Here is a 22999-nt window from a genome sequence, read left to right as displayed (position 1 = left end):
TTGGAGGGCTGCGCCATAGATCAAGTGGTTAGTCGCTGGCTTCCCACTGCGGCGGCCCGGGTTCCATCCCGAGTCTGGTCAAGTGGGATTTGTGGTGGACAAAGTGGCACTAGGGCAGGTTTTCTCCGAGTACTTCGGTTTCCCTTGCCAATCTTCATTCCACCAATTGCTACACAATCACCCTCACCTATCATCTAGGGCTGTTACAATAGGCCAGAAGTGGCCGCAGTACAAGGGATTTAGTCCCACCCCACTAGCAAAAAAGAAAAAAAAGGATTAAACAAGGGAGTAGCTGAGTACATCAGTTTATATGGACATTCAAGATTTATACAGGCCACATGCAACTGGTGGTAATGTGAAATCTGAGAGACCACGATTGGCTAGGTATATGGGGCTATGCTCGAGTGATATAGGGATCAATGCATATTAATCATGGGGTAAACATGAAGGAGGTGGAGGGATAATATTGGGATACATATATTACAGAAATATCTCGTGAGAATAAGAGGGTGGGGTGGATGAAACTGGCTCAGGATCATGTCCAGTGACGGGCTGTCATAATGAAGGTGGTGAATCACTAGGTTTTCTTCTTACCGAAAACAAGAATCTCTATGACTGTCTTCCTACAGCCCCCAAGAATAACATAACAATTCATCTCTGCCTTATCATCTGCGTACGTCACTGGCCCTTACGGCAAAACAGTTTGGCAAGAACATCCGAACAATCAGTTCATGTCACCAAATCGCATTCTCTAGGACGGGCAAGCCTTCAGCTTGCTCTGTCAACAAGCATTCGAGACAAACTGTCGTCTATTCTGTGAATTATGAAGACGCAATTGAACGGAGGTGGGAGATGTTTTCCATTCTTCTTCCCCTACTATTTCTCTTTGCCTTCCACTGCAAAGTCTTCAATTTCAGAAGACGCCAAAATATGTTGCAAGAGCTAAACAAATCTTTGTAAATAAGGGTTGCAAACTGCGGTTCCATCTCTCGTGATAATGCACAACAAAACCAGGTGTAGTTGCAGACGTCGATTTCTACAGTGTAACCAGATTTTGTTGACAGCTTGTATATTCATACTGGACACGCGGTAGCGCAGTAGGTTTCAGGCACTATGCTACAAGCCGGAAGATAGCGGGTTCGAGTACCGATAAGGTAGTTTGTTTTTTTTTTCAATTGACCTAATCCTTCCAGCCGCACTATAGCCCTCGGGTCGACTCAGCCTCAAACAGAAATGAGTACCAGGAATCTTCCTGGGGGCAAAGTGCGGCTTGCGTGTATGGCTGACAACCTCACCGCCATCTGTAAACCGATTGTCTAGAGAAAATGTGGAAGCCTCGACGTCTCACAACCCTATGGGCCTGAACGGCCTGTTTCAGGGTTAGCTTTACCTTTTTTTACTCGTATTTCAGTAAAGTTGGAGTGCTCAACACTACCTCTTCGCTCATTCGGAAGCCGAGTTCGTGGGTTCGAATCCCACTCCGGGCATGGGTGTTTAGTGTTTGTGTGTGTGTGTGTGTGTGTGTGCGTGCGCGCGCATGCGTTTTTCTCTGTTTGTGTATAGGTAGAAGTCTTGCGACCAGCTGATCACCCGCCCAAGGAGTCCTACCGAATGTCTAAGATTTAGTAAACCGAAGTGAAACGGAGAGTTTCATGGAGGTAGTGAAGGCCCAAATGAGGGCTGTAGCGCCAATGAAAAAAAGAAAAGATTATATTTATATACTGTTATTCGTTTACCAAAGAACTCACTTGACTTACTCAATTCAGTCTTTAGTCTATACTAGTGGTTCCAAAATTCTTTTAGTCTGAGGCTTCTTTGGTGGGAATAAATAAGTGTCATGCTTCCAAGCCTATAAACATTAACTGAAATGACATTTAGCGTTTTTAAAAGAAATAATTACTAGTGAGCATTAGTGATATCTATGAATACTTAGTATTTCGTATATTAAATTGTGAATTAATAATTTAATTTCACATTTAAGGATTAAAATTGATTCGACGTCCTTTTCATCGGTCCGCATTTGGGCGGCACCAGGAAAACATTTCAGGGGTCCATGGGGAGTCGCGGCTCCCACTTTGGGAAACGTTTGCCTGTATTGTAGACTGGTTCCTACATGTGATTACGTTGCATTTAATACAGGTACAAGTAGTACGGTTCAATACAGCGCGTCGTTGCAGGAAACACAGTAAGAGTTTTACACCAACTTTTAATGAATTGTACGATCTGTAAACAGGCACATATGTTTCTGCTTAGCGCAATTAATGATAATTCTGAACATATACACTGACGCAACTAAGGTGGCAAAACGGTTCCAAGGGTGGAGCCTCCGTGTTTATTGCTGGGTATGGAAATATTTACATTAATTTTTGGCGCGTTCTCAATTAAAAGTTACCAAAATCGTCTATCGCTTCGTCTTATGCCTGTTTGTCCGTCCATCTGCAACAATTCGCAAACCGATGAATTTATTTCCAATAAATTTGATAGTCCCCCCTGCCTCTCTCTCCTCTTGTCCCCCACCTGCTCCGACCATCATAATTAAGCACTACACCAGATAGTGCAGTCGGTATAGCGAGTGGTCGGAATTCGAGTCTCAGTAGGGTCAAGTATTTTCTGTTCTTCACAGTGTCCAGACTGGCTCTGGGGCCCACCCAGTCTCCTATCGAATGGATACCGGGGACTCTTTCCCAGGGGTAAAGCAGCCGGGGCGTGAGGTCAAGAAAACTTGGATCTATACGTCCAGTCCTCCATACGTGTTCATGGTGTAGTGCTTAATTAGCTAAGCACAGGAACAACTTTATCTTTACCTTACACCACGAAAATATATGGGGGAGTGAAGGTATGGCTCCACCATACTTGACCTCGGTGCTAGATGGAGAATTTTTCTAAAATTATCGACACAATCCAATTTTTGATTGGAATCAGATAAACGTGTGCTTCTGAACACATCTGCATCCTAACCCGTATTTACAGGAGCGAGAACTATTCTGGAGCAACACTGCAGAGAAACGTTACATGCATGCTTGCTGCCCATTGCGCTTTGTCAGGAATTCTTACTGTTTTGCAAATAATGAGGCATAAACAAAAGGAAGAGGAAGCGCCAACATTATTACGCTGTGCGTATGTTTCCTAACTTGTTATGTTACAGACACTGTTGCTCAGAAAACGTACGTAAGATAACATTATCTGACAAACTCGACTGTGCAATCGAGCATTATGGCGTAACGGCAACATTCTACATTTGTAATCGGGAGATGCTCGGTTCGAGCATCAACCGAAATACCATTTATTCTAAGGGTTTTCTAGAATTTCCTCAGTCTCTCCAGACATGTGCCGTGATAGTATCTCGACTAGATAACGACCGTTTCCTTCCATTTCATCGTTATCCATCCTCCTTACTACCCAACGCCGTATAATCTTTATACTAAAAGCATCGTTAAATAACCAATAATAAATTATGAATAAATACCAATAAAATTTCAAGGGCGATGTTGGTGAATTTTCAGCATTAACTACAAAATTACAATGTTTACTTCAATGTACAAGGTAAAAAGTAAAGTTGTCCCTGTGCTTAACTAATTTATCACGACTCCATGAAGGCGTATAGGGGAGTGGGATTATATATCCACGTATTCTTGGCCTAGGAACTCATTGGATAAGACGCTGAATGGAGCCCAGAACGGGTCTGGATGACATGGACAAGAAAAAAATCTCGCCTCAAGCGGGACTCAAACTCCGACCCCTCAAGCTGTCTAGCCCGTAGCCAGTAGCTAAGCTGTATCTTAATTAATATGAATATTACAGAAACGGCGTATGACAATGTGAACTAGATTCATCTTATTTATGAATAACGTTCGGTATTGCAGAACACGGCAATTAAAGTCCGGCCTCCATAAAACGCAAGGAATTTCTCAACCAGCTGTGCAACTACTATCTTCCTGAGAAGCAGCCTTCTCTGTGATGTTTCGCTTAGTGGGGGATGGAGTCCAAATGGGTCCACTCGGCACGGCGGCCACTGATTGGCCTATTGTACCTGCCCCGGGCGATTATGATGATGGAGAATTTGGTGGAATGAAGATTGTCAGGGGAAACCGAAGTACTCGGAGAAAACCCGCCCCAGCGCCACTTTGTCCACCACAAATCCCACATCACCAGACCCGGGCTCGAACCAAGGGCGGCCGCGGTGGGAAGCCAGCGACTAACCGCTTGAGCTATGGCGCGCCCTCTCTATGATGTTAGTTAAGATTCCTGTTGATGACGATACTGATATATCGCTTTGCTTAACTAAGCACTAAGTCATGAAATTGCTTTGTGTACTGGAGTTATAGTCCACATATTCATAACACATGTCAGCTTCATGACCCAGCCGCTTTACTCTTGGGGAAAGAGTTATGGATATCTGTTACAGGTTAAACTCTCTTTGGCCCCAGAATCATTCTGGACGCTGTGAAAAAGAAAAATTTCCTGCCTCTACCAAGGATCGAACATTGATTCCTCGGCATTCCAACCCGCAGCCACTTTGCCGAGTGGCTTGGGTCAGCTGACTGCAAACTGATTATATTAACTGTTGAAACGGAACGCGCTCATATATGCGTCACAAATTCCTACGGCCTGCATATCACAGAAGTGGGTACGCAAGAGAGTTCCTTGTAATAACTGCGTACCAATATTATGAAATAAAATAGTGTTAAAATGTTTATGTAGGCAAAAGGAAAAGTTGTCCCTGTGCTTAACTAATTAAGCACTACGCCATGAAGGCGTATGGGGGAGTGGATGTATAGATCCACTTTTTTTACCTTGGCAGTAGTTGGAGGTGAGTGGTCAGCTTGACGCCCCGTTCGCTTAAACCCGGGGAAAGATTCCCCGCTGTCAATTGAATAGGGGGCAGGGTGGGCCCCAAAACCGGTATGGACGAGTCCCCTACAGGGACTCGAGCTCCGACCCCTCGTTCGTCCAGTCCGTAGCCAGTCGCTATACCGATACCCAAATAAGAGTAACTTTATAGACATAACCTGTAGGAACACTGCTACTATTACGCTAGTGACACACCAGTTCTTCTGTCATTATCTACTCTCCTGCCTCATTCATGCTAACTGTACTGGCGCACGAGGACTCCCGTTCCTCCTGTTCTCCTTTGATCCCAAGTAATCCCCTCCCCAACGTTTGACCACCACACCGCAAGTCCCCCACCCCAACCCAATACGTACCCCACACGCCCCACACCACTTGGACTTCCTTCGGCTTATATATGCCGTCCCTTAGCGGGAACTCACATACTGACTCGACTGAAGCCGAAGAGGAGATTTCGTAGGCCAGAAGAACGCTCCTGTTTCAGGGTTGCTCTAATATCAGTTTGTTCTGAGTATTCTTCTGCAAGGGACTGATCATTTACTTTGGGTTTGGTCGGAATTTTGAGACGAGGTGATATTTACTGAACTCTACATCCTTGGTTAAGTCTAGTGACTGCTTCTAACACCCACAATGGAAAGCCGACTACGAGCATGTGCAGTCATCTTGGCCGGCGTGTTTGTCGCCTGCCTTCTCGCATCTACCGAGAGTGCAGCTGTTCGTAGTAGCGTAAGTACATAGTTATAGCACCACATAGCCTTGTAGAGTATCTCTAGGGGAACCTGCTTCCATCCTCAGGGTAGAAAATGGATGCAACAGGTTCGTTTTAGACATCGATAACTACATGATGGAATTACCAGAAGACCACTGTCAATTATCTCTTGCCGAGGAAACGTCAAATTTAATTGTTGGTAATGAATTTTAGGGGGGGGGGACTCAGTCGGAATAGTTCCATTCCATACATTTCAAATTGTCTGCAGAGGTTACGCTTTACACTAACAATTTCAGTAGGACGGGTTATCTACAGTGTAGAGAGGTGGCTCTATTTTCAAGAACTGATGTTAAATAATAAAAAAAAAGTATCTTGTTTTCAAGCACCTTAACGAAGTTTTTAATACTGAAATGTGTTGCAAATTCCTCCAGCTAACTCTGTTTGCAGAGTAACCACTTTGGTATAAAATTGTATTAACAGTTTCCTTTAAGGAAGACTAAGTTACATTCACGCAACAAGATTTTCTGTATTCATACATGTAATACGCCCGACTTGATATACATCACATGTTGAATAACAGCGTGGAATTACTGGAGGAATGTGTACATTACAGGTATTACACAGGTTAAATTCGCCTTTGCTGTGGGAAGAAACTTTACTGTAGACCACATGGGGGCGTTTGGAGTAAGAACGGTGTCATTTCTTTTTTATGATCTGCGTAGTTAGTATATTCACGTATTGTAAGAGTTTTGTCTTCTGGGATATAACGTCATGTAGTTCGGTGAAAGTCGACACGTTTCGGAGGAACATCACCTCCATCATCAGGTTAGGGGAATAAGTCAAGCAAGCAACGAAACGTGAAGGACGCAGCAAGCTTGGAGGTTTGCCGAAACTTAGGTTGACATCCACCTGATTGCTCGAGACCCACAAATAGAGGCGCCTATTTGTATCGGATCCAAGACCTTTGGAATCCTTACTGCTTGGATTTAATATTAGTGGCGACATCTGTAATCGAACTCATGATCTCTGGATCACCATGTCATAATTTTGTATTATTAACGGCGAAGGTTAATTTGGAATCCGGGACCTTTTTGAGTGTTACTGTACCTGCATTATATGAAGTATACCTCGGACATTATTCAGCATAATGGTAGTTGAAGGTAAAGTTGTCCCTGTGAATAATTACTTTAACATCACCCCATGAAGATGTATGGGGAGTGGAGCTGTACCGCCACCATTTTTGACCTCGGAACTAGATGTTGAGTGGTGAGCTTCACGCCCCGTCCACTTTACTTCCGGGGAAAGAATAGGAGGCTGGGTGGACCCCAGAACCGGTGCTAACGCTGTGGAGAAAAATCTCTTTCGCTGCAGGGTATCGAACCCTGGTCTTCCAGCCCGTAGTCCATACGGACCGAACTATGGCCGCTCAGCACCCTGTTGGTGGGGGTCTATATGAATGGCTTCAGTGTGGGACAGCAGGTAGGAATATAGAATTGAGACCGTAACAGGGAACTTGGGACAAAGCTCCAAATACTTTCCCTGGTCAGGATACCTGACAGAGGATGGTGAATTGTGCAGAACCTGGGGGGTTTTAGGAGAACACCTGGCAAGGTACGTTGAGTTCGATGTTTCATGAACACACAGTTCTTGTTCGAGTCATGCTGAGAGTCATTGTTTGAATAGAAAAAGTTTTCTCGTTTCAACGTGAAGTGGATGAGAATGCAGTTTTTCATTTTTCTTTACGTTTCTCATATTTGCTATTAACTTATATCGCTTGACGATGCAGCGTTTTTCTTACTCTACGAATTGCATGATCAATGGAATTTTGTCACGAGTCTTATGATGTAGTTCATTTCACAGAGTACATTAATATTTTAGGCTGTTATGGAGTAATTACAGGTACTGAAAGCTCGTCAGGGTGTTTTACCCAATGTAACATTTCTCATTACTTAACAGTAATTACTGTGAGCAAATTGTACTCGAGTAAGAGACCCAATTTATAATCAAATTACCATCGCTATAGTACTGAGATCCTGTGAGACCTGTCCGAACAAAATTCTGGTTTCTGCTTTCCATTTATACATGGTAAATAAAATCACGAATTTGTTGAGAAACATAAGTCATATTTCTCTTTATTTTATGCGCATTAGCAGTCATATTATTAGCTTTACATATTTCTCTTTCGCCAAAATTATAAACATGATTTATGGAAATTCCCATTGTGCTACAGTTTTTCTTGCGGAAGTCTGATATAAATTTAGTCAAACTTTCGGAGCATCCATACCTTCTGTTATCCAGGAGCTGCCCCCGATCCTCAGCTACGTAACGGTTCTCTTTATTCATTTGCTAACAGTGAATTCGGAGAGCGGACTATGCAAACGCTAACTTGAAACAGCCGTCTGGAATTCCGCTGGAGCAATGCCTAAATGTTTTTTCACTCTTCCGTTGTACGTCACATCACCACCACCACCGACACAATTACCATTAGCATCATCACTTATTCACCCCCTCAATCATCTCCGTTCACCGTTAGAGAATTACCATAATCATAACCTATTCGCCGCCACGCTCATTACCGAAATTCCATTATCAAATGACCATTCACCATACCGAGCAAGCTTGTTCGCGGGTTACCGCGTCTGAGTTACATGAATGATGAATTGGAAATGATGCGGAAGGAAGCGGTCTTGGATTAATGTGAGGTACCGTTTGGGTTGAGGCACTGTGCTACAAACCGGAAGGTCGCGGGATCGAATCCCGATGAGGTCATTGAATTTTTTTTTTTCAATTTACCTAATCCTTCCAGCCGCACCATGGCCCTGGGGTTGACTCAGCCACTAATAGAAATGAGTACCGGGAATCTTCCGGGGGGTAAAAGGCGGCCGGCGCGTAAGGCTGACAACGTTACCGCCGTCTATGAGCCGATTGTCTAGATAATGTGGGAGCCTCAACATCTCACAACCCTATGGGCTTCCACGGCCTGTTACAGGGATATCTTTACTTACCGTCCGGGTATTTGTATTTACTGAGAAAAACTACGAAAAACATGGCTGGATAGCCGTGTCCTGTCCGAGTTTCGAACCGGCACCTCCAGAATACAAGTTCAGAAACGTTAGCGCTTGATCCACCTTGTTTGGTGTGGTTGCGTTCGGCTGCCGTGTTCACATTCCTATGATAACGTCACTGTGTAAATTATTAGCGCTGTAGACGGACTGCGTTATCATTTCCGTTGTTGTGTACAGTGTGTGGCCGCTGTTGTGCAGATGTGTTTGTTTGCAGAGTCTTCTGTATACAAACATGCACGTGCCGACGCTATCGCGCGCGAAAACTGTAAAGTGCCGATGGATGGATTCCAAATGATAAATATAGAAAACAAATCAGCTTTGCTGACTGTTCTAGGAAACGGCTTAAAACGTTGTACACGAGGCAGTTGTCGTTTTCAATTACTGCGTAGTACGATTTTTTTTGTCTCTTTCACAGTCCAATGTTAAATGGAGACAAGGAGATTTTTTGTTGAGTGGTGTGTGGCCCAGAGTCAATAGGTTATCCATGAATGGGAGGAGGAGAGAAGCGTTTGATATCCGTCATGTTATAAAGATAAGTATTTTGACCCCAGAGTTCACATTTATGATCGGCACGCTGTAGTCGGACACAAGGTCGTCATTACTACTAGCACGTACTACGAAATGATCCTTACGTTAACTGTAATACAATTAGGGTTGGATTGTCACGTGACATTCTGGTGCTGCGTACTATCTGTGTTTGATCATTACCCCTCTAAGTCTCATTTTATTTTGTTTCGAATAGTGGTAACTTATTTTCGTTCTTCTACGGATTAATAATAATTAACCGAGGGATCGGACTTCGAGTCCCGGTATCGTGAAGAATTTTCGGTTCTCCGTAGCGTTCAGACCGGCTCTCGGGCCCACCCAGCCTCCTATCCAATGGCTACCGGGGGTAAAGTGGCGTGAAGCTGACCACTCACCTCCAACTAGTGCTGAGGTCAGGAACAAGTGGGTCTATACACCCACTAATTATTTCCATCTTAATTAAACAGGTGCCCTAATGAAATGTGCTTGAAATAACTGGCTGTGCGTCAGCTGTAGCTGCTAATTTCGAGTCTTTATTTCTCATTTAGTTTCGCGAGTTTTGTGTTACTACTTGGGCATATAGGCGTAAAGGTGACCTGGTCAGAGTTCCTGGCTACAGATCCAGATGTCCGGGTTCGATTCCCGGCGCTACAAGATTTTCTGTGAAGTAGTGGGTATGAGTAGTGGGTATGGAACGGGGACCATTCTGCCTCGTGAGGATAAATGAGGAGCTATTTCAAGGAAATAGCGGCTCCGGTCTAGAAAACCAAAATTAACGGCCATGGGGATTCTTTGCGCTGACCACGCGACACTATCCGCTAAAGTTAGCACTAATTTCACCAATAAGCGGCGGTCGCTCGGTCGGTATAGTTCGCTTGCTGACTGAAACCACGGAGTTTGTTTTTGTATAGGCGTAAAGGTAAAAAAGGTAAAGTTGTCCCATTGCTAACTAATTAAACCACTACACCATGAAGGCGTAAGGGGTAGTAGATGTATAGACACACGTTTACTTGACCTAGGCACTAGTAGGAGGTGGGTAGTCAGCTTCACGCCCCGGCCGCTTAACCCCCAGGGAAGGAGCCCCCAGTACCCTTTGGATAGGGGACTGAATGGACCCCAGAGCCGGTCTGGACGACATGGAGAAGTGAAAATTCTTGACCAGGATTCGAACTCTGACCCCTCGGTTGTCCAGCCAGCAGCTAGTCGTTATACTGAGTGCGCAATCTCGGCTCTCTGAGCGTATAAGTGTACGCTAATTACTTTAGAAACAAATAGCTACACATTTCGAAGCCATATATTAGAATTACATTCATTATAGCCTTCAATTGCGTGCCACTAGCGTCTGTCCCAACAAGATTTGAATCCAGATCTTCACTCCTATATAAGGCCCATGATAATACCCTTCAGATGTGCGAGCTAAAGCTTTGTGCGCATTGTCACCTCTAGCATGCGTTCAGTTGTATGCCCCAAATACACATGCATTGTCAAAGCATATCCAAACTTAAATGACTGACATGTCTTGAACACGATAAAATCATTTTTAGCATCGACTTACGTTGTGTATGAAGATATTTGCTCACGACCGCAACTGTGAAAGGAAAATTTACACGTTTTTAATAGTGTCGTACGTCTGATACAGAGTAACAGAAAACTCTCCATCCTGCACTTCAGGCAACCCAACTAGTAGTTAAGTTGAAATGATTGCATAGCGTGGCAGGAGGTTAGGTGCACGCATTTGCCATGTAATGCGTTTAAATCGTGTCTTTCCATTCCCTTGGAAAGCACAATAGACCACTGTAGGTCGCGGAGCAAGGGCCGAGAAGGCCTACCCCTCATACATTCATTCCATTCCCTTCTCATAATAACAGATTTCTGGCATAAAATGACTCAAAATAATGTTTGACTGACTTCAGAGAATACAAAAACCAGCGGGAAAATATGATACGCTGAATATGCGTTGAGTTCGGTAAGCAGATGGATTACCTGCACCGTATTTGGAGAGGTAATTGGGTCCGAAACTATTTCTTCAGAACGTGATTAATTCTGTCCTACCTGGAAACATACCCATGTTCCATTTCGACACGGTGATTTAGAAGTAGTTAAATTTCAACAAATCAGATTATAAATTCGATAAATTTTGTATTAGCCTACTTTTCCTACTTTAAAAAAGTAAAAGTAGGCTTACGAGATCATCCTGTCTGTGCGAGTTTGTGAATTTCACCGCCCTCTATTAACGTTTGAATGGCATAGGATCCACTCTCAGCTGCGTATTCGAGAAATTCCATCAGTCTGTGTATGTGTATCCTCTGCCGTTGCTAGGCAACGGCTTGGTAAAAACGTTGGTTTCTATGCGGTCCGTGTTGTAGCAAATGGATTTAGGCTATTAGTTCTCTCTCAGAAATTCTTGCTTAATGGATCAATCCATATCATTTGAGACGTCCCGGGGGTGGGTTCAGAATATGAGATAGGTCCAGGTTCTACTCGAGGCAGCTGGGACACGTCACTGTGACTTTCAGGGTGTATCCAGAACTTGAGCGGAATGTTGCGACTACGTGATTAGAACTTGAGTCCAAAGAACATGACCGATGCGTTCTAAATCTTCTCAGTTCACCCACAGGATCATTCAACATTATAATCTCTAGAATTGACAAAAGCCTCATTGTGTAAACCATCCTGATTAAAGATTATAGTGTTTTTTCTCAGTCCTAGATAAATTCCGGGATAGTAACTCTAGTACGGCCGCGCCATAGCTCAAGCGGTTAGTCTTTGGCTTCTCACGGCGGCGGCCCGGGTTCGATCCCTGGTCTGTGGTGGACAAAGTGGCGCTGGGGCAGGTTTTCTCCGAGTACTTCGGTTTCCTCTGCCAATCTTCATTCCACCAAATTTTCCATCATAATAACCCGGGGCAGGCTACAATAGGCCACTAAGCGATTTAACTCTAGTAGGCCAAGAACTCATTCATTATTAGACGGTCAACCCACCATCCGAGGCTATATGATCTAAGCCACTGGGCACCATAAATTAAAGTTGTCCCTGGGCTTAATAAATGAAAATATCACGCCATGAAGACATGCAGGAGTGGAGGTTTAGCTGCACCATTCTTGACCTCGGCACTGAAAGGAGGTGAGTGGTTTGCCTCATGCCTCGGCCGCTTTATCCCCGGAGAAATCGCCCCCGTACCCATTGGGTAGGAGGCTGGGTGTGCCGCAGAACCGGTCTGAATGTTGCGGAGAATAAAATCATTTCTCCCCTACCGGGAAAAGAACCCCGGTGGTCCAGCCCGTAACCCGTCGCTATAATAATGGCCCCAAATGATCACAAATCGTGTGATTTCAGAGCGCAAACACGAACTATACTGAGAGATGTGAAACTAATTGCTCCCAATATTCTTGTTGTTACAGAGATCAGTAGGAGATGCGAGCCCATCTGTTAACCTGTCACGTGTGAAGTTCTGTCGCAGCAGTACGCCCTGTGGCTGGGCAGTCTATGTGCCGTTCACACGCCGTGTTGACTACTTCATGAAGAACACGTAAGTGTGTGACATAGGTCGCCTATATATAGCGCAGTGGAGCTACTTGAAAGGAAAAGAAGCGGCTCCGATCTAGAAAACCGAGATCAACGGCTGTGGGGATCCGTTGCGCTGACCACGCGACACCCTCTATCCGCTAAAGTTGGCACTAACTTCGGGGACGAGCGGCGGTCGCTCTGTCGGTATAGTTCGCTTGCGGACTACAGGCCACGGAGTTATTTTATGGTGTTTCAGAGTAGGTGTGGAAAGAAGCCGTGGAATTTGGCATGATCTTCGAAAATCGAAATTGTGAGTTTGATCTGTCTGTGTTCATAGGTGTGAGTGCCCAGAAGGGAAAGCCTGCCTGCGGTCTCATGACGACCTGTCTGTTAGTGCGTACGTGTACCGATGCCACATCGACACATCAGATCAGGGAGAGGTCGATGAGCCACACGTTTCCTGAAGCCTTCACCCTCAACCCTTTGTTGCAGCGGATAAGAAATGAAGAATATACTTTACGTAATGGTGTCGTCCAGGTGACAGGAACAAATTCTTATCATGGTTGCCTACTTCTGGTGGCGCCCAGCGCCATCTTGCAGCAATCCTCATAACTGCATCGCTGTCACCATTAGCTACATGTGTTTTTTTCCTAGTTCTCTAAATATAGAACACAACTATCGTGTTGCACAATTCAAGAATTTGTACAAAATAATTCCTAAATCCAGAAGCGAATTGTACCTCATTCTACAGTGCCATCATCTGACAGCTTCACGAAAATCGTTCGCCCGCTCCAGCTAGAAAGACAGATGTGCCTCGCTTCAAACCGGGCCACGTTGGACCGGTACCAACTTCGACAAACCAAGAGCCTTTATGTTACAATTGTTCAATGTATCTCACATAAATCAGATCTACTGCGCAGCATTGAGCTTCGGGTTTATGTGCCAGCCGATTGCTGTTTTCTTGTATGGTTTCAATTTCAGGACTGTTGGGGCAGTTTATGCCGACGGTTTTGAAACCCTGGACTCCTATGCAAGGTGTCCGTGGGGTTTTGGAGAGGAATGTTCATTACTAGCATGCTGCTTTTCGGTCAACACTTTACACTTAGATTTTTTGTTTTGTTAAATGGCCTTATATGATTTTACGATCGTAGAACTGTAACATACATAAATTTAAGCCGGAATAATAATGACAAATTTGGCCCTGTTCTTAACTAATTAGGCACTGCTCCATGAAGACATGAAGACGTATGGAGGAGTAGATGTAATGGACACATGTGTTCTTGATCTCGGGGAATAAACGCGTCGAAACTTTCTCGCGCGATGAGATCCCGGTCTCCATCATCAGGATGGACCTGATGGTCGAGCCAGATCTCTGAATCGTCGGTTTTTAGTTCAACATTGACGTGGCCGATCGACCGCGAAAATTTTAGCTCAATAACAAATAATCATCATCCGTTTCTTCCGCAAAAATTTGCATATAGGTATCGTACGCGAACACTGGTCGTTCCGTTGTGAATCCCACACTTCGCATTTGACACATGTAAGAGGGCACTACTGTCTGAAGGAATGGGGGCTCGGGATTGCAGCCGGCCATCATATAAAGCATGCATTTGCTTCAGGGTAGCTTTTCAGCGGTTTACTGTGGGGTCATTGAGGATATTTTAATGGATATGGGGTCTTTGTCTGTCGAGATCTCTAGAAGTGGGAATTTCTGCGACAGACGTTGTTGCAAACAGCTGGACGATTTTCGTGAAGCCCTCAAGAGGTAGCGCTGTATTCAAATACAGAACAAGAAATTCAAGAAGAAAAACAATATTTTTGGAACCAATCTGGGTTTTTCGAATTCCCAGATTTAGGTCGCCAGACAACACACACCTGAAAAGTCTATTATATCAGCATTCATTAACATTCCAAAAGTGTCGTGAATTTGGTTTTCTGTGGACGTTCCTGTGTCAGGTTTTATGATCACCATTGCTCATGTTTATGATGATACGTATCTGCTAGCCTATTGCAGTTACTAAGGTAAATAGTTCACTGCTTATAGTAAAAATTCTAAAAGTCACTACCAGACTGGAGGTCATACTTATTTTAAAACAAGAATATTCCACAGAATTGCGATGCAATACGATGAGAATAACATAATATTTATGTTCTTCGTGCCAGTTCGTAGTTTTTAATTACTTAACCTTAATTATTGTTGTGTGTACATACTGTATTTTATTTAATAATGAACATTGCATAATGTTGTCACTAGGATAAACATCCTGAAACGGATGATATGCATCAAATCTGTTTTCATTTGGCACTTTTGTTCACTACTGATATCAAATGTGGATATGCCTTGGCAATTCAAGACTAAGGAATGTGAATGGTTTCATACTTCGAAAACAAAATCCAGTAGTTCCAGTTAATTACTGCAAGCTGAATTTTATGAATTTGTGAAGATTAGAAAACGTTTCGTCTGTTCATATATGTTATAACTTATTTATAAACTCATCTGTGGTAACTTTCAGATATGTACAATATTTGCTATTGCTTCATAGTTAATTCTGGAAACTGTTGGGCCTGTTGTCTGTGTTACTGCACGAGCATGAGAATATACTCATACTCGTAAATTGCGTAATTAACCTTGACGACCTTCATAACAGTGTTTCATATAGGATTTTTTTTTAAATTCATATAAATAATTTAAACCTATAAAACCCATAATTCGTTAGCATGCATCACAATTTTCAGAACTTGCACTTTCTAATTTTATGTGAGTTAAAAATACCTCTGTCTACAATCGTAAAAATGATAACATCCCCACTTGTTAGTCGAAATTTTGCTATATATTTTTTTGTGTATGGAGGTAGCAGTGGAAACAGATCATTGCACAATTAGTAAGCAATGTAATTAAGTTTCATATAGTATGCATATCTTGGATATCAGTATTTTAGTTGTACTTAAACGTCGGATCCAAACCATATACATAACGATCGTTAAGTTTACGACATACAGTTCTATCACTGTCCATGGTGTCTTGTGTTAATGTCGATTTAAATATGGTTTACAATTTTAAAAAAATTTAGGTATCTTATTCAGAGCTAGATTTCAAGTCTCTTCACTAAGTAGCTAGCAAGTAGCGTGTATGTTGAGTCACTAAGCCTGTGTGACATGAGGTCAGTACATCTGCTCCATCAGCAACAAGGTGTGCAGAAAACAGTTTTGTAACGAACATTTTTCAAATATAAATTATAATTTTTAGATTCTAAATTATGCAAGAATTATACGTGACTTGAATTTACTGTCAGCACCGAATAATACAGAAAATAGGAAAAATTGGTACATAAATTTAGCCCCATATTTAAGCATCACACAATAACGATGCATCTCATAAGGCAGTTTGTTACAGATTCCTAAATTGCAAGAAGCAATATTTTTCTCGGTGTATTTTGTATCTGTGCGGTGTTCTTTGAAAAGAATACGATACAGGGTGTTACAAATTTTGAAATGCAACTTGCGTCTATATAGGAAGAATTTCATTTCACAATACAATAAGAATTAAAGGAAATGCAGGTTTTTCTCTCGTCATAATTTATGGCAGCAGTGTATTTCGGTCACTGTTTGGTGGCAACATTTATTCTTGCATGGAAATGGAAGAGGAATGGTAATGCGGTGGAAACATAGGTACTTGAATGAATGAATGAATGAATGTATGAGGGGTAGGCCCTGCCAGCCCCCGCACCGCGACCTACAGTGGTCTGTTGTGCTTAACAAAGGTACTTGCTGGGAAATCTGATTCACGTAATCGGCCGTTAATAGAGCTTGGTGAAGATTTTGTCCGTTGTAGAAATACAACGCTTTGGATTTCCCAGTGAGTTAAGTTCTGAATATTAATTTATGCGGTTAATATTTCTCATGAGACGAGAGAAAAACCTAGACATCTATCGGCAAAGACTAGCCTGAACCAATAAAGATTTTTTTCAGTGCATATAAAATTTTAGTAAATAAATTACACATTTAAGACTTTATTTTCCACCAGAATGAACAAAATTAGTAGTCGAAAGGAGACATAATTTAAATTTCATCAATGTGCGCTCTTATTTCGAGCGCCTTGTTGTAGAAGCTATACCACTGAAAAAGAACTAGGTCCGTTGATTATCCGTGCATGTAACTTTTTTAAAATGTTGAACTAAGTATTTATTATTATAAATAATTTCTTTGTACTATACCGTATTCATATGCAGTATTTTTGTTTACTTTGTTACATTTTCATAAAATTCTGTTTTACATACCTTTCAGTCATCATGAAATAAAACTTACCGTATGTCATTTGACTGGCTTTCATTTTACTAGAATTCTTAGGGGACCGGATTTAATGATATGGGGCTCTGAATTAATTAAAATGTGGAGGCCTCTATTAGTGTCCATATTTTTTTCTAAGTTTAATAACTAAACATACTCTAAGTGTTTTAGAGGAGTAAATTTGTCATTTTTTGTGGATTTCTGTTTGTGTGGAGGCCTCGGGACAACTGCCCCGGTAGTTCGCCATTAAATCCGACCCTCATTCCTAGCACCGCTAATGGCTATGAACCCTTATCATGCCACAAGGCAAACCAACTATCTAAGTTAATGTCTGCAGGCCTCTGAAACAGGGATTCGCAAACGTTCTTGGACCACGGACCACTTAACTGCGTGGATCTTCTTTTGTAAACTACCAGAATAAAAAAAGTCCGTGGTGTTAGTTCGCAAGTGAGCTATACCGACCGAGCGACCACCGCTTGTGGGCGAAGTTTTTTTTTCTTTAATTCGCATAGTGGGGGTGGGGTCCACTTGGCACGACGGCCACTGATTGGCCTATTGTACCTGCCGCGGGTGGTTATGATGATGATGAAGAATTTGGTGGAATGAAAATTGGCAGGGGAAACTGAAGTACTCTGAGAAATCCCGCCTCAACGCCACTTTGTTCACCACAAATCCCACTTGACCAGACCCGGATTTGAACCCGAGCCGCAGCGGTGGGAAGCCAATCCCACTTGACCAGACCCGGGATCGAACCCTGGCCGCCGCGGTGGGAAGCCAGCGACTAACCGCTTGAGTTATGGTGCGGCCTGTCGGCGAAGTTAATGCCCACTTAGCGGATAGAGGATGTCGCGCAATGGATCCCCAGGGCCGTTAATCTCTGGTTTGTAGGCCGGAGCCGCTCTTTCTTTGAAATAGCTCCCCATTTATCCTCACAAGGCTGAGTGGACGCCGTTCCAGACCCTCTACTTCTCAGAAAATCGGGTAGTGCCAGGAATCGAACCCTGGCTTCTTGATCTGTAGCCAGGAAATCTGACCACAAGACCACAGAGGCGGTCAGAGGAAAGAGAATTATTGAATTTTGGACCTTAGGCGTCATCATGCTCCCATTTTAATCATAGTCTGTGGGAGTTTCAAAACGCCACATGGAGAGTTTTTCTCTTCCGTGAACAACTGCAGAAGGTTTTACGTAATTCTTTGAGTTTACCTGTTCCGCCTTGTTACTTATGGTGTCCGGGGGTAGGATCTAGCTGTGTCGATTGGAACGAACTGAGTCTGTTTTTTGCCTAAGGATGGAAGCAGAGTCCAGTGTCCGGAATTTCCAAAAACGTAACTATTAATATACCATCGTCACGAACTTTTAGATTATTAATTAAATGAAATATTTTTAAAGACTTTTGAATGGAATGAGAGTGAAATGTTAACACACACAGACACACACACCAGTTTAAAATTGTGAAAATATGTTGTCATGCAAATCACCTTATATGTGTGGATACATAAAGAACCCTGATTTTGAAGACTCCGCGGATGATAGCTGATGAGTTTGGAGCAATCGGCGGAATAAGAATTGGCAGGGGAAACCGAAGTACTCGGCGAAAACCTGCCCCAGAGCCACTTTGTCCACCACAAATCCCACATTACTTGACCTGGGCACGAACCCGGACCGCCACAGTGGGAAACCGCCTACTAAACGCCCTAGCTATGGCGTGACAATATCTGGTCTAAATTTGTGCTTAATTGTCTCAGTAGTTGCGTCGCTCATCCCGCATAGTTCCTTAATTTGACACCAGAGTGCGACGAATCAGTGTCGACTGAAAAGTCGTTTAACCAACCGAAGAACGCAGTGTTCATAGTATGGCGACTCGGCTGGAACTAGTTTCAGCGAAGAAAAGGCAACCGGTAATGAGAAAGGTGAGTTCAGTTTTCGCGTCACTGCTATGCGGTGTTTTGTTTTGAAGTTCTGTGTATTTGTTTTGTTACATCTTTGCAACAGAAAACAGCACACTGTCAAAGGAAACTATTTACTCAACAGGGACTATAGTGACACACTCATGGTGTGAAAGGCATATTGCCTTATCGCATCCGGCGGTATCACACCATATCAAAGATATTCACCTTTGAACTCCCTTACGTCAAGAGTAAAGTCAATATACACAATAATACAATTATCAGGCCACTACAAAGCAATTACACAATCACTATCTACACTATTAAGACCTAAACAAGTCTCCATATAATATGTACATGCCAGAAAATTTTCTTTATGCATTGCACATTTTTAAGTCTTGTTACGAGCAGCTGGTTCGTTTGACCACGAAAATTAGAGAGGACGCAAATTTAAATTACTTTGCAGAGATTAAAGGCCATTGAAGTTTTAAAATAAAGACCGGTGCGAAGACATACCATATACTTTCTCACATTCATTACCATGTAAACTACATGGAATGTTGGTCTGTAGACCATTGCTGATTGTTGAATACCGAATAACAATAAAACTCTTCTGTCCGGTGAAGGCGGTTTCGAGAAGACTGGCATGTCACTTACTTACCTTCCTGCAGGTTTATTTAAGGAGATTGTCTGCAAAAAATACGGAAATTTAATCATGATCGTCAGAGTTGTGTTTTGAGCTCCATTTGAAGGGCTCCAATTTTTGGTGCTGGAACATTCATATTCGCCGGGCACAGCCATAGGAAGGATGAACTCTTGAATACAGTATGAATAAAATCCGCCTCACTATTCAGGCGTTAGCGAGAGACATCCATACATAAGCAAATATAAGTATATGCATAAGTACATATGTACACACACCAGACCAGAAACCATATTTGCTTAATCTCGTGATCAGCTTTCACAATGACAATGTTTATGTATACCACGTATATGATAAACAAGAAGTCCTGGGAAGAACTGATCGCCTACTTTCCTTTCATACGACACAGACCAAACAGAAAACGACATCTCCAAGTTTTCGTTACCGCGGGAACATCTTTACTGAGTTTTATCTAGCAAAGGTAAGGGGATATATAGGCTGCGCCATAGCTCAAGCGGTTAGTCGCTGGCTTCCCACCGCGGAAGCCCGGGTTCGATCCCGGGTCTGGTCAAGTGGGATTTGTGGTGGACAAAGTGGCGCTGGCGCAGGTTTTATCCGAGTACTTCGGTTTCCCCTGCCAATTTTCATTCCACCACTTGCTCTACAATCACCCTCACCTATCATCTGGGGCTGGTACAATAGGCCAGAAGTGGCCGCAATACAAGGGACTTAGTCCCACCCCACTAGCAATAAAAAAATGGGATATATAGAACTACCCACAAACACGCGTCCAACAGTTCTACTGTTGCTTGTATTCGTTGCAGTGGTAACGTGTTTATCGAGCCGTTGCCTAGCAATGACAGGAGGGATACAATTTACGGAGCTATTGCCTGGCAATGATAGGAGGGATTTATGAAGGATGCCGGTGAGATGGGCTGTGAGATGCCATGATATACATACCACGTTGCACTGAGATTGGTTCAGGCATTCAAAAGTTAATAGTTAAAAGTTAAATATATGTTTACACAGAAAACTCATGATGTAAAAACACTAACTTCATGGAACCGAGCCCTTCTCGAGAAGCTGCCACTCATGCAGCTATTCAGGAACTCCCCAAAGTTTTATGGAACCCGAAGGTTCATTACCTTGTTCACAAGAGCCCTCCACTGGTCCCTATCCTGAGCCAGATCAATCCAATCCATACTAGCCCAACTTAACTCTCCAAGGTGCATTTTAATATTGTCCACCCACCTACGTCTTGGCCTTCCTAGTGGTCTCTTTCCTTCTGACTTTCCCACCAATACCCTATATGCATTTCTTCTCTCCCATATTCGTGCCACATGCCCTGCCCATCTCATCCTCCTTGACTTGATCATTCTAATTATACTTGGCGAAGAGTAGAAGTTATGAAGCTCCTCATTATGTAGTTTTCGCCAGCCTCCTGTCACTTCAGCTCTCTTGGATCCAAATATTTTCAGCACCCTGTTCTCAAAGACACCAAGTTTGACACCTTTATAGAAACGTAGGCAAAATTATAGTTTTGTATACAGGCACACTTTGGAGATACATCACATTCGGTAACAGATCACCGCAATGATACGAGTCACGCGATTTTTTTTTTATTTCCCAGCGCATATAAAAGCTATGCTTACACTACACTGTAGTCCGCCAAGTGTGCAACTGTCTAAAAACGGTGTACATACCTCAATTAAAAAAAGTGTTTTATTGCTAAAAATGCTAATCATCAACTGAGCTCTCATTTAGTTGTAATCGTTTTCCTGATGGAAGGTCTTGCTTCGATGTTGATGGCTACTGACAGATCAGGGTGGGGGTTGCTGAAGGTTGGGGTGGCGGTAGCAATTTCTTAAAATAAGACAAGAGTGAAGTTTGCCTAACACACACAACATTTATCGATTAAGTTCTCCGTCTTATATGGGCGCTGTTCGTGGCGCCCCCAAACAATTACAATAGTAACATGAAAGGTCAGTGATCTCAGATCACCATAACAGATATAATAATAATGAAAAAGTTGGAAATATTGCGAGAATTGCCCAAATGTGACACAGAGATACGAAGTGAGCACGTGCTGTTGGAAAAATGGCGCCGATAGACTTGTTCGACGCAGGGATGCCACAGATCTTCAAATGGTAAAACATGAAATATCTGCGAAGCGCAATAAAACAAGATATGCTTTTATTCTAATTTTTATGTTTTTGGACAGCAGACGAGAAGACAGAAGGTTCTGGACTGAATGGCAGCAAGCATTACCCGAGTTCAATCTCCTCTTAAATTCCTCCTGAATCAGATTTTGATTTGTTACTGTCGTTCCCAAATATCTGAACTGTGCCACATTTTCAAAGGATCTGTTAGCTATCTTTATGTCATGATTTTGCCCTGCATTTTGGTGACGAGACAGCAACATATTTAGTTTTCTCTGTGTTTACTTCTAGATCAACTTCCTTACTAGCGTCAATTAAAGTTTGTGTGTTTTTCTTTACGGTATCTATATTATCACCCAGTAGATTCACACCACCAGCATAGACCAACAGCTGATGGACCCACTTAATTTCAGTGTCACTTGGTTTTCTGGACCTTCCTAATGTCATATTACAAAGCAAAGTTGAAAAGGAGTGGCGATAAAGCATCTCCTTGTGTTAGAAAAATATGGATAAGAAAATTATCAGACAAATATTTACCTATACAGGCTTTACTATACGTTTCGTTTAAAGACATTCTATGGATTTTTGGTGGACAAAGTGGCGCTGGGGCTGGATTTCTCCGAGTACTTCGGTTTCCCCTGCCAATCTTCATTCTACCAAATTCTGCATCATCTTAATCACCCGGGGTAGGCTACAATAGACTAATCAGTGGCCGCCGTGCCGAGTGGACCCAGCTGGACTCCACCTCCCATTAGCGAATTAAAAGAAAGACATTCTAATCAGCCTAACTAGTTCCATGGGCACCCCAAACTCAGAATACTGTACAGTACTTCCCTCCTCGCTGAATGACAGCACATGACAAATAAAGCCAAAAAGAAATGCTATCTCTTGAAGGAACAAACAATGTCTATTCTCAGGAATGAAATCATTTTCTCTTCATATCAATATTTTAATGTATATACTTATGAACTGTAATTGATTTTTCATAATAAGGAGGATGTTGTCTAAGATGTTTATGAAGTCGATACTTATTCGTGATGCGACCTTTCATTATCTTGGGGGCAATTTTTTGCAAGGAGAAAGACACGTCATTTGATTTGTCCAGAGTCTCCTAACTTTGATACGAAATTGTGTTTTAGAATTGTGTTTGTGCCACAGGTCACAGTCAATATGTTTTGTTAACAGACTTACTGTGGAGATGCGATTTTCCCACCCAGCTTGTGAAATAGAGAGCACCATGAACTTTACCTGCCTCCAACCGATTCATCGGTACTTTCGGTACTACCAAAGTGACAGCGGATGAATTTTCGGGCTCTGTCCAGCATATGAATACCGGAAGTACAGGAAGTACTTTAATTTGTTGACCGGT

The 22999-nt window shown here is 42.7% G+C and overlaps 1 protein-coding gene across 1 annotated transcript; it reads left to right on the top strand.

The window, feature by feature from the left end:
• The first annotated feature begins 5259 nt into the window (after positions 1–5259).
• On the top strand, positions 5260–16970 carry LOC111868129. The gene is made up of 3 exons (XM_023858536.2): positions 5260–5574; positions 12549–12676; positions 12992–16970. Exons 1-3 carry the CDS (start codon positions 5479–5481, stop codon positions 13116–13118), a joined length of 351 nt encoding a protein of 116 aa, XP_023714304.1. The 5' UTR covers positions 5260–5478; the 3' UTR covers positions 13119–16970.
• The last annotated feature ends 6029 nt before the right edge of the window (positions 16971–22999 follow it).

Source organism: Cryptotermes secundus, unplaced genomic scaffold (genome assembly GCF_002891405.2).
Source record: "Cryptotermes secundus unplaced genomic scaffold, Csec_1.0 scaffold1907, whole genome shotgun sequence".
NCBI lineage: Eukaryota > Metazoa > Arthropoda > Insecta > Blattodea > Kalotermitidae > Cryptotermes > Cryptotermes secundus.
The sequence above is the reverse complement of the archived record's forward strand: the minus strand, read 5'-3'. Positions and strand labels throughout refer to the sequence as shown.

What these genes read in the sequence shown, in the direction of transcription:
- LOC111868129 (XM_023858536.2), top strand. Translation starts at nt 5,479, where the DNA reads ATGGAAAGCCGACTACGAGCATGTGCAGTCATCTTGGCCGGCGTGTTT. An exon ending in GTGCAGCTGTTCGTAGTAGC is followed by an intron (nt 5,575 to 12,548) that starts GTAAGTACATAG and finishes TTGTTGTTACAG; the next exon opens with AGATCAGTAGGAGATGCGAG. An exon ending in GACTACTTCATGAAGAACAC is followed by an intron (nt 12,677 to 12,991) that starts GTAAGTGTGTGA and finishes CTGTGTTCATAG; the next exon opens with GTGTGAGTGCCCAGAAGGGA.